This window comes from Bison bison, unplaced genomic scaffold (assembly GCF_000754665.1).
Source record: "Bison bison bison isolate TAMUID 2011002044 unplaced genomic scaffold, Bison_UMD1.0 scf7180017864456, whole genome shotgun sequence".
NCBI lineage: Eukaryota > Metazoa > Chordata > Mammalia > Artiodactyla > Bovidae > Bison > Bison bison.
The window spans coordinates 549236-563439 of record NW_011495018.1 but is presented as its reverse complement, the minus strand read 5'-3'; the positions used below and the strand labels follow the sequence as shown (position 1 = coordinate 563439).

The window sequence follows — 14204 nt, the reverse complement described above, 5'->3', positions numbered from 1 at the left end:
CTAGCCCCTCTGCGTTACTGCAGACAAACCCGTGGGGACCATCCTTCCTCCTTTTTAGCGACTCGGAAGCCCAGGGTTTGGTGAAATTGTGAGCAAAGAAAGAAGCCTTTGTTGTCTTTCCTCAAGGGATGCCTGCCCAGACCACCGCCCGTTTGGCCAACCTCCTACTCCAGCTTTGAATTCTGCTGACCCCAACGTCCCTAATGTTTCATTGCACCTTAAACATTGCATGGAAGGGATGCTCTTGACATAAGTACTCCTGGACTGGCTCCACCCTCCAGAACATCATTTAACTGGTCCAGGAGGCAGCAGTCCCCTCTTTGGGCTGGTCCGGAGGTGTCCTGGCTCCCAGGCTGGGTGCCTCGGCCCCAGGCAGTCCCCGGGAAGAAGGCGAGGCCTGACTTGTCCCCTCCCGCCCCCAGCGCATCTTGGAGCTGGAAGCAATGCTGTACGATGCCCTGCAGCAGGAGGCCGGGGCCAAAGTGGCCGAGCTGCTATCGGAGGAGGAGCGCGAGAAGCTCGGGGTGGCGGTGGAGCAGTGGAAGCGCCAGGTCATGAGCGAGCTGCGCGAGCGAGACGCCCAGATCCTGCGGGAGCGCATGGAGCTTTTGCAACTGGCGCAACAGGTGCGGGAGGGGCATGGTGCCGCGGGGTGGGGCCTACGGGAGGGGCGGGGCATCGCAGGGCCAGGGGTGACCGGCTGGGGCAGTCCTTCTCGTGGCCTCGCCTTCTGATGGCCATGCCTCCAAGGATCATATATTCCTGGCCAGGGCCTTCCACTGGCTGAGCCCTCCCAGGTGTCCTTGTAATGGACACACACCCAGTAGCCATCCTCTGCACTAGCCTTGCCCGTGGGGGGTCCTCCCAGACTGCCTGTTCCAGACCAGCCTGTTGGGCTGTCCTGCGCAGGCCTCTGGGTGGTACATCCGCCTTCTGGGGCCCCTAATGCCAGTCTCTTCCCTGACTCCTCCCTCAGTGGTAAGATCTGGAGAAGGTGTTGTCTGGGGGACAGCGAGTAGTCCCTGGGCCTGGGACTTGGGGACGTTCTCCCGACCTTCAGGCACTTGGTCTTGGGCCAGTCTGGCCAGTCCATTTTTCTGGCCAGTTCATTTCTAAGGGGGGATGAGGGACCCTGGCAGACCAGCAGCCTTGGTGTGTGAGACCTGCCTCCAGTCCCCTGCGTGGGCAGCGTGGCCTGGAAGGAGCCTCGTGGCTGCGCTCTGTGTTCAGATAAACTGGTGAACCCAGGTGTCCTATGAGTGTCAGGGATGACGTCTCACCAGAGGACTGTTGGCTACCAGGACCCTCGCTGTCAGATCCGAGGTGGTCAGTGTGAGGACCCCTCAATCCCTTCAGATAGGCAGTGTCAGAGCCCAGGTTCATCCAGGGTCCAGGCCAGGCATCCAGGCCAGGCATGGATACACACGTCCATCTGACCGATTCTGCACCACAATGAAAACTAGGCTCTCCACTGTGCGGTCACCCTTACCAGCAAAGTGCCCCCCGTGACTGGCTCTGCGACCCTTCAGGCTGCTCCTTGGGCTGCTGTAGCGATGTCTGGGAAGGACCATGAATCGGGCCCTTACCGTTTGCTTGGGCTCTAGCCTAGTGATTTGTGATCTGAAGGTGCAGGAGGTGGGAGTGTGGCCGGGGCTGGCGGGGCGGTGCCTGCTCTTCTGTTGGAGCAAAGAACAGACTCGCAGAGGCTGCGTCAGAGAAACTGAGGCAGGCACGTTTCAGCCGAAGCCCCAGAAGTCGGTGGGGAGGGCAGCCCAAGGCCCCACCCTCTCCGCGCGGACGCTGTGAAGCTACTCTGTGGGATTTGCCCACCAAGTGCACGGATGAAAACTCTGAAAGATCTTTCCCTACTTGGTTTCCCAAATACTCTGATTATTAAGGGTTTTCCTCCTCTGAACATTGCAGAGAATTAAAGACTTAGAAGAAAGAATAGAAGCCCAGAAGAGACAAATAAAGGAACTGGAGGAAAAGGTAAGTAAAGTCAGTGTGAACTTGGGGCTGACACATGGAGAAGGGCGGCAGCTCCCGGTGCCCCGCGGCAGCTCCCGGTGCCCCACAGCACTGGTCTGGGCAGAAAGAGGCTCCGAACCAGGGGCTGGAGCGCGGGGTCTGGGAACACCCTGGCCTCGCTGACCCAGCCACGCCACCCCCAGGACCGTGCCTCTCACAGCCTCAGTGTCCCAGCTTCGGGGGTAGTTCTGGGCCAGTGACCAGGGCCCTTTCATGAGAGCTCTGTACTGTGGCTCCTGAGTTGGGAAGCTCTGGGTGCTGGGGTACAGCTGGTTTGGGGCCATGCGACGGGGTCAGGGAGGCCCGTCCAGCTCTTCCCCCAACCCCTGGCTCTGTGAGTCCCAACAAGATGGATGGAGCGCCCGTGGGGACAATCCTGGCTCTTCCTGTGAGGTTCCCTGAGTTCTAGGACAGTTAGATGTTTTATTTTATTTTTAATTTAAATTTTGTTTTCTGTGATTTAGGATGTTTCAATGGCTTCTGGTGGGCTTTCCTGGTGGCTCAGCAGTAGAGAACCTGCCTGCAATGCAGGAGAAGTGGGTTCAATCCCTAGGTTGGGGAGATCCCCTGGAGAAGGAAATGGTAACCCACTCCATATTCTGGCCTGGGAAACCCCGTGCACAGAGGAGCCTAGCGGGCTACAGTCCAGGGGGTCGCAGAGAGTCCGACGCGACTGAGCGACCAGCACGAGTACAGAAGGCCCCACCCCCACCCCCGCGCCCGGCAGCCCCTGGAGCTGGTCCCCCCCATGCCCTGCCCACCCTCCTGTGGACAAAACCGGACCCTTCCGCGGGCGCTGTACCGCCATCTGCCGAACAGTCTTGGTGGTAACTTGCAAATCCAGAGCCGGCGACAGGCCCCTGGAGCCCTAGGGGCGGGGCACGACTTGCCAGGCAGAGAGGAGCCTGGGAGCAAAGACGCGCCTGCCCCCTGGGTGGGTGCAGACAGGCACCAGGCTCGCGGGGCGCTGGGGAGGAGAGGCGAGCACACAGCCTCGCGGTGGTGCCGTCCCTGCCTCCTTTTCCATCTTAAAGTGAGAGCATTTGTTTGCATTAAATGCTTGAATTTTTTAAATTGGGTGTTTACTCTTTTAATCTAGCTGAAGGGGCTCCGCTTTTCCAAGCAGCTGTACCACGGCCAGATTTTTCTCTTGTGTCTAAATTGGCTGGGCCCCTCCCCCAACCCCCGCAGCCAGATTTTCTCTTGTGTCTAAATTGGCCGGGCCCCTCCCCCAACCCAAAAGGAGGGTTTCTGAGTGTGAAATCTATTCAGCGTGTTGGCTGTGCTTTATCACTTATAATGGGACTGAGACCAAAATATTGTCCCGGAGTGCTGGTGTTTGCCTGGCACTTGGCACACCTTTCCATCCGTAAGACTTCCATCATTACAGCCAGTTAGCACCCTCAGCATCAGCCCGGCCACAGGTCCAGGTGGCCCGTCCCCACTCCCCCAGCCCAGAGGCAAGGTGACCGGCAGAGGCTCCCTCCTGACTGTCGCCTTCAGCACGTCCTCTGGACAGTGTGGGGCCCCAGAGCACAGTCCCCAGGGACAGACAGCGTGGTCACTTCAGACGCAGGTGTCCCCACGGCCCCTCGCAGCTCAGCCCTTAACCCGCTGGACACAGCGCGCCGGGACCCACTCCTGACCCCCGGCCAGCTGCTCCGCGTTGCTCTGTCTGTGGTCACACGTTTGTTCTTGCCAGAAACTCTACAAACTCTCTTTTCTTTCTTTCCTTCCATGTCTCCGCCCTCCCCTTTCGTTTTCAGTTTCTATTTTTGTTCTTGTTTTTCTCCTTAGCTTTCATTCTGTGGTCATAGCTCGCCTGGGCACTCTGGTGTGGTGAGTATTTTTTGTCCACGTCCCGGGGACCAGCAGAGCCCCCACTTGCCGTAAGCAGGAGGGGCTTCCTGGAGGCAACGCCCAGGGCCCGCACAGGTCCTAGAGGGGAGGGTCTGCCATCATCAGAGGGGAAGGGGTGCTCGCCTTCCTGGAGAAGGTCCCCGAGGGACTTCCCAGGGGAGAGATGTGTGCACACGCTCCCTGTTCTCTGCTCCAGGCAGCTCGGCAGGAGGCAGCGCTGGGGGGTTGGTGGCTTTTCTCCTTTGTGTATCAAGTTCGATCTGGGGTGACGCTGGGAGATTTGGCCAGGACCCCCACCTTCCCGACAAGCTGGGCTCACTCAGGACGTCACAGTCATCCTAGGCTGTGACATTGTCCCTGCGACTTTCAGCCCGAGGCGCACGTGAAAGCTTGGCCACTGCCTCCTTCCCAAACAAGACTCATCATCCGTCTCTGTCTGTGGGCCCCCCCCCGCCGCCCCCCCCGCCCCTGCCAGAGGGCCTTACTCTGCAGCAGAGCCATCCTTCCCGGCGCCCCTGTCCCTCCAGCCCCTTCCCTCTCGCCCTGCCACCTTCCTGACCTGTGTCCTGCGTCTCTTTCCCTCCAGCCCCCCTTTCCTCCAGCTTTACCGGAGAGCGGCGAGTGCCCGTCCCTGAAGACTCAGGGGGAGCCGGCCTCTGCAGATCCCCTGCCGTCGAGGAGGAGGGAGAGAGGGGGTCTCTGAGCACCTCCCAGGGGACTGTTCACTTTGATGAGCCGGAATTAGAACTCGTTCTCCGACCGGGCTTCTCTGAAGAGGCCTGGTCTTGGCTGCGGACCCCAGGTCCTTGCTTGGGACACAGCCCCTGGCCCCACTTACGGGGACACGCGGGGCCCCTGCTGGCGGGTGCCCAGGCTGCTTCGGTGCAGGAGCCCCGGCCCCTGCCTCCCCTGGTTCCCTCAGTGACCGCAATAGGAGTCAGAAGAGAGGGCGGACTCCCAGAAACAACGCAGGCGGCCCGCAGCACGCCGCGGTGGGGCTGCTGCCACGACGGGGACCTTCGTCCAGGGCACCCGGGCGGCTCATGGAGCATCTCCAGTGTGGTTCCCCGGGTCTCCCGGGCCAGCTGTGAAGACGCTGCAACTCGCTCGCCGGGGTCCTGGGCACTTGCCGACCGACGCATGCGGCCACCCTGCTGTGTTGGACGCTGTCGCCAGTGGGAATAGAACCGTGGATGCCACGGTGCGGCTGGACCCCGCCCTGAGCTGCGCCGAGGGACTGGTCAGAGTGAGGACCGAGGAGCTGATGGAGGGAGCTGGGACGAGAAGGGCGGGGTGGCTGGACAGGGCAGGGCCTCACTGGAGACACAGGGGCCAGAGGCCGTCCCGGGCAGCGCAGACCCGGGCACCGCAGAGGCAGGCCCAGTGGCGCCGAAGCCGCCGGGTCCAGAGCTGCAGCCTTCGTGCTCCAGGGGCAGTGCCTGGGGAGGACCACAGTGCCCATAGGTCTGCGGTTGAGAAGGGGGCCCGACGCCCAGCTGGCAGCAGGTGAGGCTCAGCTGTCATCCCTGGGACATGACGCCTTCCCTCCTACCCTGCGGGGTGCCCAATCACTTTCGGGTCTGTGGGATCCCACCTCCTGGGGTGGGGGCGGTCGGCTCCCTCTGAGGTTCAGCTTGCTGGGACGCTGGCCCTGCAGCGGGAGCCCTGGTGTCTATGCAGGCGGGTGAGGGCAAGGTGGGCTCGGGGTGGTCCCAGAGGTACTAAATGTATTGTGGGTGTCCTCTGCCCAGACCCAGGGCACCCCCCAACAAGGCCAGCCAAGAGGCCTGTGCGTGGTCACAGGGCATGTCCCTGAGCCACAGGGGCGGCCTCAGCTCAGCTCCCAGCAGAAGAGGGCCCCCGGCCCCTCCTGCCCACCCAGCCCCACCCCACACCCTAGGCCTTTCAACCTGCCCGCCCACCCCGTCTGGCTGGGCCCAGAAACTCCGAAACCTTTTCTTGTGGCACAGCCCCTCTCTCTGCCATGACTCCCAGCTCAGCAGGCCTCCCTGTGTCCCCAGGGCATCACCTCCTCCCACCCCAGGGCTTGAAGGTGCCCCGGGGCAGCCGGCAGGTCAACCCCATGGCAGGGTCAGGATCTGGATGGGCGGGCGCTCCTGGGGAGCTTTTCTGTCTACATGTTTCTGGGTGACGTGGGGCAGCTTGGGAGTGCAGTTCTGTTTTCTGGGTCTGTAGGAAAGATAAGGGGCCCCGTCTCCCCACCCCTTCCCATCACAGAGCCAGCTGAACCTCTGGCAGTGGGGCTGCAGGGCCCTCGAGACGCACCGCCATGTAGAGAAGGGAGTCAGGCAGAGCAGAGGCCAGAGTGAGACCACTGACCTCTCCCTAGACGGGGCCTTAAGACACTCAGCTCTTTCACTCAGTTCCTCTAAGGAAGCCCGTCTCTCGAAGCCACGTGCAGTCAGCCTGGTGCGGGGCCTGGGCCCGGCTGGGAATGCACGAGCACAGCCTCTGGCTGGAAAAGGCCACTTGGGAGGCTGGTTCTGGAGTGGAGGCTGGTCCCCCATCTTTGTCCACACATGGGCCCTCCAACCTGAGCACCCCTTCAAGGCCCAGTCCCTGGAACTGGGGGTCCCTGGGGCTCGTGGTCCCTGACCTTGGGGTCCCTGGAGCTCAGGATTCCTGGATCTTGGGGTCCCTGGAGCTCAGGATTCCTGGTTCTTGGGGTCCCTGGATCTCAGTGTCCCTGGAGCTCAGGGTCCCTGGAGCTTGAGATCCCCGGAGCTCAGGATTCCTGGTTCTTGGGGTCCCTGGAGCTCGGGGTCCCTGGATCTTGGGGTTCCTGGAGCTCAGGATTCCTGGATCTTGGGGTCCCTGGAGCTCAGGATTCCTGGATCTTGGGGTCCCTGGAGCTCAGGATTCCTGGATCTCGTCCCTGGAACTTGGGGTCCCTGGAGCTCAGGGTCCCTGGATCTTGAGGTCCCTGGAGCTCAGGATTCCTGGATCTTAGGGTCCCTTGAGGTACATGGGCTGCACCATGTTACGTGAAGGCAAGTGCTGGGTGAGGACAGCCCACTGTCACGTCCTGGCTTCAGAGGTCACCTGTAGCCAGTGAAGGACAATGAATACACAGCCACAGCAATGCTGTGTCAAAATGGATGGTGCAGAGTCCCTGGAAGGACCCCACGGGTGGCAGGGTCGCCTCTGCTGCTTCAGGATCTTCCCTGCAGCCTCCCCCTGGAAAGCCAGCCCAGCTCTGCAGTCTGTCTTGCTGTGTGCGTGGCACGCGGGACCTGCCAGGGCTTGGAAGGCCACTTGGTGCCCCAGAACCGTGAGCAGGTCTCACCTGTGGAGGAGGCTAGGGCCAGGTACAGATGACTGGGTGCCTGAGGTGAGGGTCGGACGTCAGGGCGCTGGGCAGGCACGGCCTCCCTGGGGCCCAGGCAGCCTCCAGGACCTGAGTGTTGATGGAGGCTCCCTTGGACGTCTGGAGAGAGACCCGGACGGGATTTGAACAACTCCTGCTCCCAGCATGCTCGTGTTGGGGTGGCCTTGGTGCGGGGCAGTGGGCATCACCATGCGGGGATGGAACTGGGCTGCACGTCTCACATGGGGCTGTGGGGTGGTGGCACGCAGTGGGGGCCAGGGTCTCACTCTCAAGGACCCATGAACAAGCACGTTTTCCCTCCACCAGCACCGCTGTCCAGAGACCGGGGGAGAGGTCTGGGTCGCCAAAGTAGGAGGATATTGTGTGAAGCAGTTGGCACCAAAGCGTCCTCACCCTGGGCAGAAGTAGCGGATGTTCAGTGAGAGGGGTCCTGCGGCCCACGCTCCCCTTCACACGGGCAGTGGGGGCGGCCACACCGCAACGATGCTGCTCTGCGTTTTCTCAGTCGAGGGGGAGGGGACCGCTTTGTGGGTGCAGAGCTGGTGGCTGCGGATCTGCAGCTACGGATGGCAGCTCGTGGGAAACGTCGAGCCCCGCGGGGGTTCCCCCATCACCTTCTGGCTCACCAGTCTCCAGGGTGAGTCTGAGGCTGTCAGCAGAGTGCTGACATCTAAATCCAGGATGTTCTGTATCGTTATCGCCCTTCCCAGCCCCGACCACTGACATGCTCCCCCTAGTCAGCGAGGGCCCCTCTCAGCCGGGGAGCAGATGGGCCTGGGGCTTTCTGCACTGGAGACGTCGCTGGGAGGGGCTGGTTCCATGCACATTTGGTGCAGTATGTACATCACAAGTTACCAGATTCCTAAGCAAGCGTCCCCCTTCTCCCATCAGCTTTTTAAAAAATCTTCTATTTTAAAGTAGTTTCAGACTTAAAAGTTGCACAGATACTCTTCACCTAGCTTCCCCAGAGGTCCCCATTTCATGTCATCACAGCGCACTCTCCAAGCTTAGCTGGTCCACCCACTCTGTCCAGACAAGCGTTTTTTGCTTCAGGAGAAATAGGTTGTGTGGTGTTGGGCCTAAGAAAACCAGGTTCAAGGCCGCCAACATTTTCTCCAGTGTTTCCTCTGGAATCGCGTGGCTTTGTGTCTTACATCCATCTTCATGACCCATTTTGAGTTTACGTTTGCATTTGCTGCGTGGTTTTGGTCAAAGCACATTTTTTGCAAGTGGTTGTCCATCTCTTGTCTCCCCCCACCCCCACTGTAAGCAACTCTTCTGTCTTTGAGTAAAATGCCTTCTGCTTGGCTGGACCAAGCCCGCTCTGCGGTCAGCCTGGTCCTGGCTGGAGTGTCCTCCCCACCTGTGAGTCATCAAACTCGGGGAGGCAGGGGGTCAGAGCTGCTATCTGCCGGCGTCCTCCACGCTGGCATGCCTGGTCCCCTCTGGGTCCTGGGGGTGGGGCTGGGGCTCCAGGCGCCTCGTCTGCCCAGCTCAGGGCCTGGAATCCCGAGATGTGAGACTCAACTGTCAGCAGGGCAGATTTACAGCTCTCCCGGAGCAGGCACTGCATACCGATGAGCCCCGCTCCTGTGAGCCTGCTCACGCTGCACTGAGACCCGGTGACCAGAAGTGATGGCTGTTGTCATTGCTGAAATTCAGGGAGGAGTCAGTCTTGCTCAGCAAACATCCACAGTTAACAGGCATTGTGGACACATGTTAGCGGAAGCCTTCATTCGAGCCATGTCTGTAATAGTCTCCATCATAACTGATGAAATTGTCCTTTTAATTTCTGTCTATTGTTTCGTATTTAAGGAAAGACGTGCAAGCTGAGCTGTTTATGTGCCTCCCGGACTCACAGGCCTGCACACACACACGCACACATGCACACACACGCACACTGCAGCCCTTGTCATGGAGTTTTCTTCCTCTTTGCTGCACAGGCTTGCATGTGTCCTGACACTGGCTTTCTCCTGCCACTGGTCTCGGAATGGCCCTGGTGGGTGTTTCTTGTAACCTCTCTGGCTTCACTGACGTCTAACCTCCGACCCCCTCCCGTACCTGCCTCTCTCCCTTCGGAGGTAACTGCCTTCTGACCCCTGGGCCGCGCCCTGGGCAGAGCTTTGTGGCCGACACGTAGGTTTCTGAAAGGTGTAGCTGTTATTGCTTCTGAGGTCCTTGTAAGAGGCGTCATGCTTTTGGACACGCAGCGACTTCGTTTCGTGGTGCCTGGACTCGCCTGTCCGGTGACCGTGTGTCTTCGTGTCCCGCTCTGGGAGGCGCTCGTGGGCCCCCACCACCTCGGTGATGGGCATCTGGGTTTCGCCACCGTGAGCATTCACGTGAAGTCTGCTGGTGTGCTGGTGCAGGAGTTTCTTTGGGTGTCCACCTGTGGTCATTAGGGGTCATCCAAAGTATACAGCCTTGACATTAGGGGATACTGACAAACTCCTCCAGTTCCTGTTGGCTTTGGAGCTGCTTTTTCCTCCCTGTTTAGAATTTTGTGTTTACCTGACGGCAAAAGCCGTTCCCTCGTGCTGCTGGGACATCTGCACACGGTCTCAGGGAGAAGTGGGAGAGCTGACTGGAGGCCGATGCCCTGCCCCGTTCTGCGCCCTGCTGCCTGATCTGCGCTGTGCGGTGGCAGCGCTTGGCCCACGGCCAGCCGCCTGGCGCTTGTCATGTCACCATCCCGGTTTAAGCAGTGTGGGCCCTCTCAGAGCGTGAGCACGAGGCCATTATTGAGAGAGGCCGCTGTTAGAGCAGGCAGCGCCAGGGGAGAGCCGGACGCCCCTTCTCCGACTGCGAGAGCAGCTCCTGGTCACCCAGACGAAAAACAAAACAGGAACCAAGGGTTGTGTGTGTGCGGGTCTGTGCGTGTGGTTGTGTGTGTGCGGGTCTGTGTGTGTGGTGGTACGTGTAGGTCTGTGTGTGGTTGTGTATGTGCAGGTCTGTGCCTGTGGTTTTGTGTGTTCAAGTCTCTCTGTGGTTGTGTGTGCAGTTCTGTGTGTGGTTGTGTGTGCAGTTCTGTGTGTGGTTGTGTGTGCAGTTCTGTGTGTGGTTGTGTGTGCGGGTTTGTGTGTGCAGTCTGAGTGTGGTATGTGTGTGGGTCTGTGTGTGAGGTTGTGTGTATATCAGTCTGTGTGTGATTGTGTGTGGGTCTGTGTGTGAGGTTGTGTGTGTATGGGTCTGTGTGTGGTTCTGTGTGTGCAGGTCTGTGAGTGTGGTTGTGTGTATGAGTCTGTGCATGTGGTTGCGTGTACAGGTCTGTGAGTGTGGTGTGTGTGTGGGTCTGTGTGTGAGGTTGTGTGTATATCAGTCTGTGTGTGATTGTGTGTGGGTCTGTGTGTGAGGTTGTGTGTGTATGGGTCTGTGTGTGGTTCTGTGTGTGCAGGTCTGTGAGTGTGGTTGTGTGTATGAGTCTGTGCATGTGGTTGCGTGTACAGGTCTGTGAGTGTGGTGTGTGTGTGGGTCTGTGTGTGAGGTTGTGTGTATATCAGTCTGTGTGTGATTGTGTGTGGGTCTGTGTGTGAGGTTGTGTGTGTATGGGTCTGTGTGTGGTTCTGTGTGTGCACGTCTGTGAGTGTGGTGTGTGTGTGGGTCTGTGTGTAGTTGTGTATGTGGGTCTCTGTGTGAGGTTATGTTTACAGGTCTGTGTGTGGTTGTGTGTGTGTGGGTCTGTGAGTGTGGTTGTGTGTGCGGGTCTGTGTATGGTGTGGGTCTCTGTGGTTGTGTGTGCAGTCTGTGTTTGTGTGTGCAGGCCTGTGTGTGGTTGTGTGTGCAGGCCTGTGTGTGGTTGTGTGTGCAGGCCTGTGTGTGTGGTTATGTGTGCAGGTCTGTTTGTGGTGGTGTGTGTGGGTCTCTGTGTGTGCCGGGCACGTGCATGGGGCAGCCGTGTGGGATCTGCACAGGCAGCCTGCCCAGTCAGAGCAAGTGGGGGTGGGAGTGGGGGTCAGGCCTGTTGCCGGGTCTTCTGCCCGGTAGTCTGGGGGTTAGAGACGGGAGGCCTGTCCCAGTCAAGTTGATGAGCTAGGCATGGTGTGAGCATGGACCGTCCCGGGCTGGAATGGATTGGCCCGCCTGCAGCGGGCTCTTGCCTGTGGGGCGCGGGGAGAAGGGCCTGGTCGATGGCCCGGGTGCGCTGACAGAAGCCCTGTCCCCTTCTGTGTGGTTGATGGAAAGGCCCTGCGGAGAGCTGACCGGGCGGCAGGGGGGACGCTCAGCCGGGTCTGGGCGAGAGCATCTGTTTCTTCCTATTTCCCCCAAGTCGGAGCTTTGGGGAGGGAAGCCCTCAGCCCCAAACACGTGTTCTGTTGCTGCTGGTTTCTGTTGGAAATGCTAGGCTACGGTTTCCCAGAGTAGTAAGCGCTCATGCGGAGGGTTTCTGGCTTTAACCTGTCCTCTTCTGTCCCATAAGCTGATTGAACTTGTATTTGTGTGGCTTACTTCTGAGGGCCTGGGACTGTGAGTAGGGGTGATGTTTGGGGGCAGAGAGCAAAAATCTGGGCTGCAGGGCATTGCCCCTGCCACGTGGGCTCTGGGCCTCTGCCTGGCCCACCCCGTGTTCGGACCCGGGTTCACGTGCCTCGCGCGTATTTCTGGGCAACATGAGGCCCCCCACCTGCAGTTGGTTCCAACCCCAGGAAGGTTGGTCGCCCTGCCAACAACTTCATGTTTCCCATCAGTTGAGGGGCCGGTGGCTCGGGCGGTATTTTGACATAAATCCGCGTGCTGTTTCCTAACCCGTGTGTATGAAGGCACTTGCGTGTGTTGCCCATGGGTGTTACTGATGAGAGTTCTGCTTTTGCAGCTTTGAGCAGGGTTCTGACGTCTCTGTGCCCACTGGGCTGGGTGCCAACATAGAGACAGCGCTGCTGCCAGCTGGGTCGTGTCCAGCCCATGCCCTCCCGTCCCCTTGTCCCTCCTTCGTCCATCTTGGTGACTGTGACATAAACGCACTTAATGACGTTGGTTATCACTCTTCCTGAATGGTAACTCGAATGACCACTTGAATCCGTATCACCCGTCCTCCAGTGCAGCCCAGTAGAGAAATTACATCGCAAGCCCTCCCTCCAGAAGGAAGGGTGCGGCTGCGGTTCTGGGTGCCCACCCTGATCGAGACATCACTGCCCCGCTGGGCTGGGAGCAATACATCCTGTGTCCCCGTTCCCCCACGACGTTCATTCTCGTCTGTGCCCACGCACTGCCCTGTCCCCTCTCTGTGAAGCGCTGCACATGGGGATTACCCGGCTCGCTCACGCTGTGGACAAACCTTTGGTGTGGACCTCAAGACACACTTAGACTGCCCTGGCCCCTAACACAGTCAAATAAATGATGACCCAGCAAGTGGACAGGTGTGCTCACGGAGGCAAAGACCATGCCTCTCTGCTCTGCACCTCACAGCTTCTGGAAAAGCACCTCCAGGCTTCTGGAAAACAGTGGAAGGGAGGGCTCCTGGGTCCCCAAGAGCCCCCCTCAGGCCCAGGGACCCACCAGGACTCTTAGGACGCAGCCCAGAGTGGAGCTCCAGCTCAGACCGTGCAGCGATGTCCTGCAGGGATGTGGCTGGCTCTGCAGGGCCCGGAGACCCAGGAGGAGGCTCCCTACACATTCTCTCTTCTGTGCAGGCCACGTGGAGTGTGCTCCCCTGGTCATGGGAACTTGGCTGTGTGTGTGGTATCTCTGCTGGGGAGCTGGAGGGGGGTTCATCTAAGGCTCAGAGCTCAGAGCTTTTATTGGGGCTACTCAAGTGGGCACCCCCTGCCTGTAAAATGCTAGCCTCAGAAAGAAGCAGATGCTTGCCGCAAATCACACCATTTGTACAAACATTCTCAGCCACCCCACGAGCGGGACCTCTTCACTCCAGGAGAGTTTCAAAAGCTGGGTTCCCAGAGGCCAGTCCAGGGCGAACCTGGCGGGCAGCCCCTGTGCTGACAGTGGCTCAGTTCCTGCCCACACAGGTGCTCCTGACCGAGGAGGCCCCAGGTCAGGAGACCCAGGGCAGACCCCGGAGAGGACCCACACTTGCCTGTCCTGGACCTGGCGCGGCTTCAGTGTTGGTGAGATCTTGGGCTGACAGGGACAGTCAGGAAGTTGGGCCAGTGGCTAGAGAAAGGAGGAGTGGAGGACACCATGTCCCCAAGAGGACATGGGACTGGGGGTCAGGAGAGAGTGGAGGTCTAGGAGCTTGGAAGCAAACCACGCCTCTGTGTGTGTGCACATGTGTGCGTGTGTGCACGTGTGTGCACATGTGTGCGTGTGTGTGCGTCAGGAGGGAGGGGAGGTCTAGAAGCCTGGAAGCAAACCATGCCTCTCTGTGTGTGTGTGCATGTGTGTGTGTGTGCACGTGCAGTGCCACAGTCCTGGGTGAGAGCAGAGGAATGCCCGTCCTGGACGCAGTGCTGTGGATGTAAGGGCAGCAGGGCAGGCAGGCTCAGGAAAAGGGGCCCATGACCTAAGGGAACAGGATGCCGTCACCTTGTCCCTTCAAGCTGGAGGGTGACTTTATTTTCCACAAGATTGTTGTTCTGTATTTATTCGTGTGCAACTCACACCCCAGACAGTCATCATCCTAACTCAAGGGGGCAGTGACGTGGTGGAGGCCCGCGAGCAGGTGGCCGGGGCCCTGGCTCTGGTCAGCCCGGTGCAACCTCAGGAGATCCCTTGGTGTCTCGGGGCTTCGGTCTTTCCGTCTGCAAAATGAGAGGGTCCTTTCTAACAGCTCAAAGTGGATGGACTAATGGAACCTATTTAGGAATGGATCAGATGGAGGGCCTAAGAAGCAGTGTCACTTGAATGCAGCAGAGATGTCAATGGAGAGGTGTGACACTCAGTGAGATGAGCTCACTGCAATTCCACTGCGTTTGGTGGTCATTCTTCTTGGTGGAATATCCTCTTACTGAGAAGTTAAACAATTAAAAACCAAAAATACTCTGTGGAGTTTCTAGTGTCTGTGACCCCAGGCTCC

General features: G+C 59.3%; 1 protein-coding gene across 1 annotated transcript in view; it reads left to right on the top strand.

Annotated features, from left to right (window-relative positions):
• JAKMIP3 (Janus kinase and microtubule interacting protein 3) overlaps positions 1-14204 on the top strand; it is a 47426-nt gene that overhangs the window by 29943 nt on the left and 3279 nt on the right. The window contains exons 21-23 of the mRNA XM_010859559.1: positions 423-626; positions 1924-1989; positions 4475-5394. Coding sequence (XP_010857861.1) covers positions 423-626; positions 1924-1989; positions 4475-4591 — 387 coding nt within the window. The 3' untranslated portion in view covers positions 4592-5394. The remainder of the gene's footprint in view (positions 1-422; positions 627-1923; positions 1990-4474; positions 5395-14204) is intronic.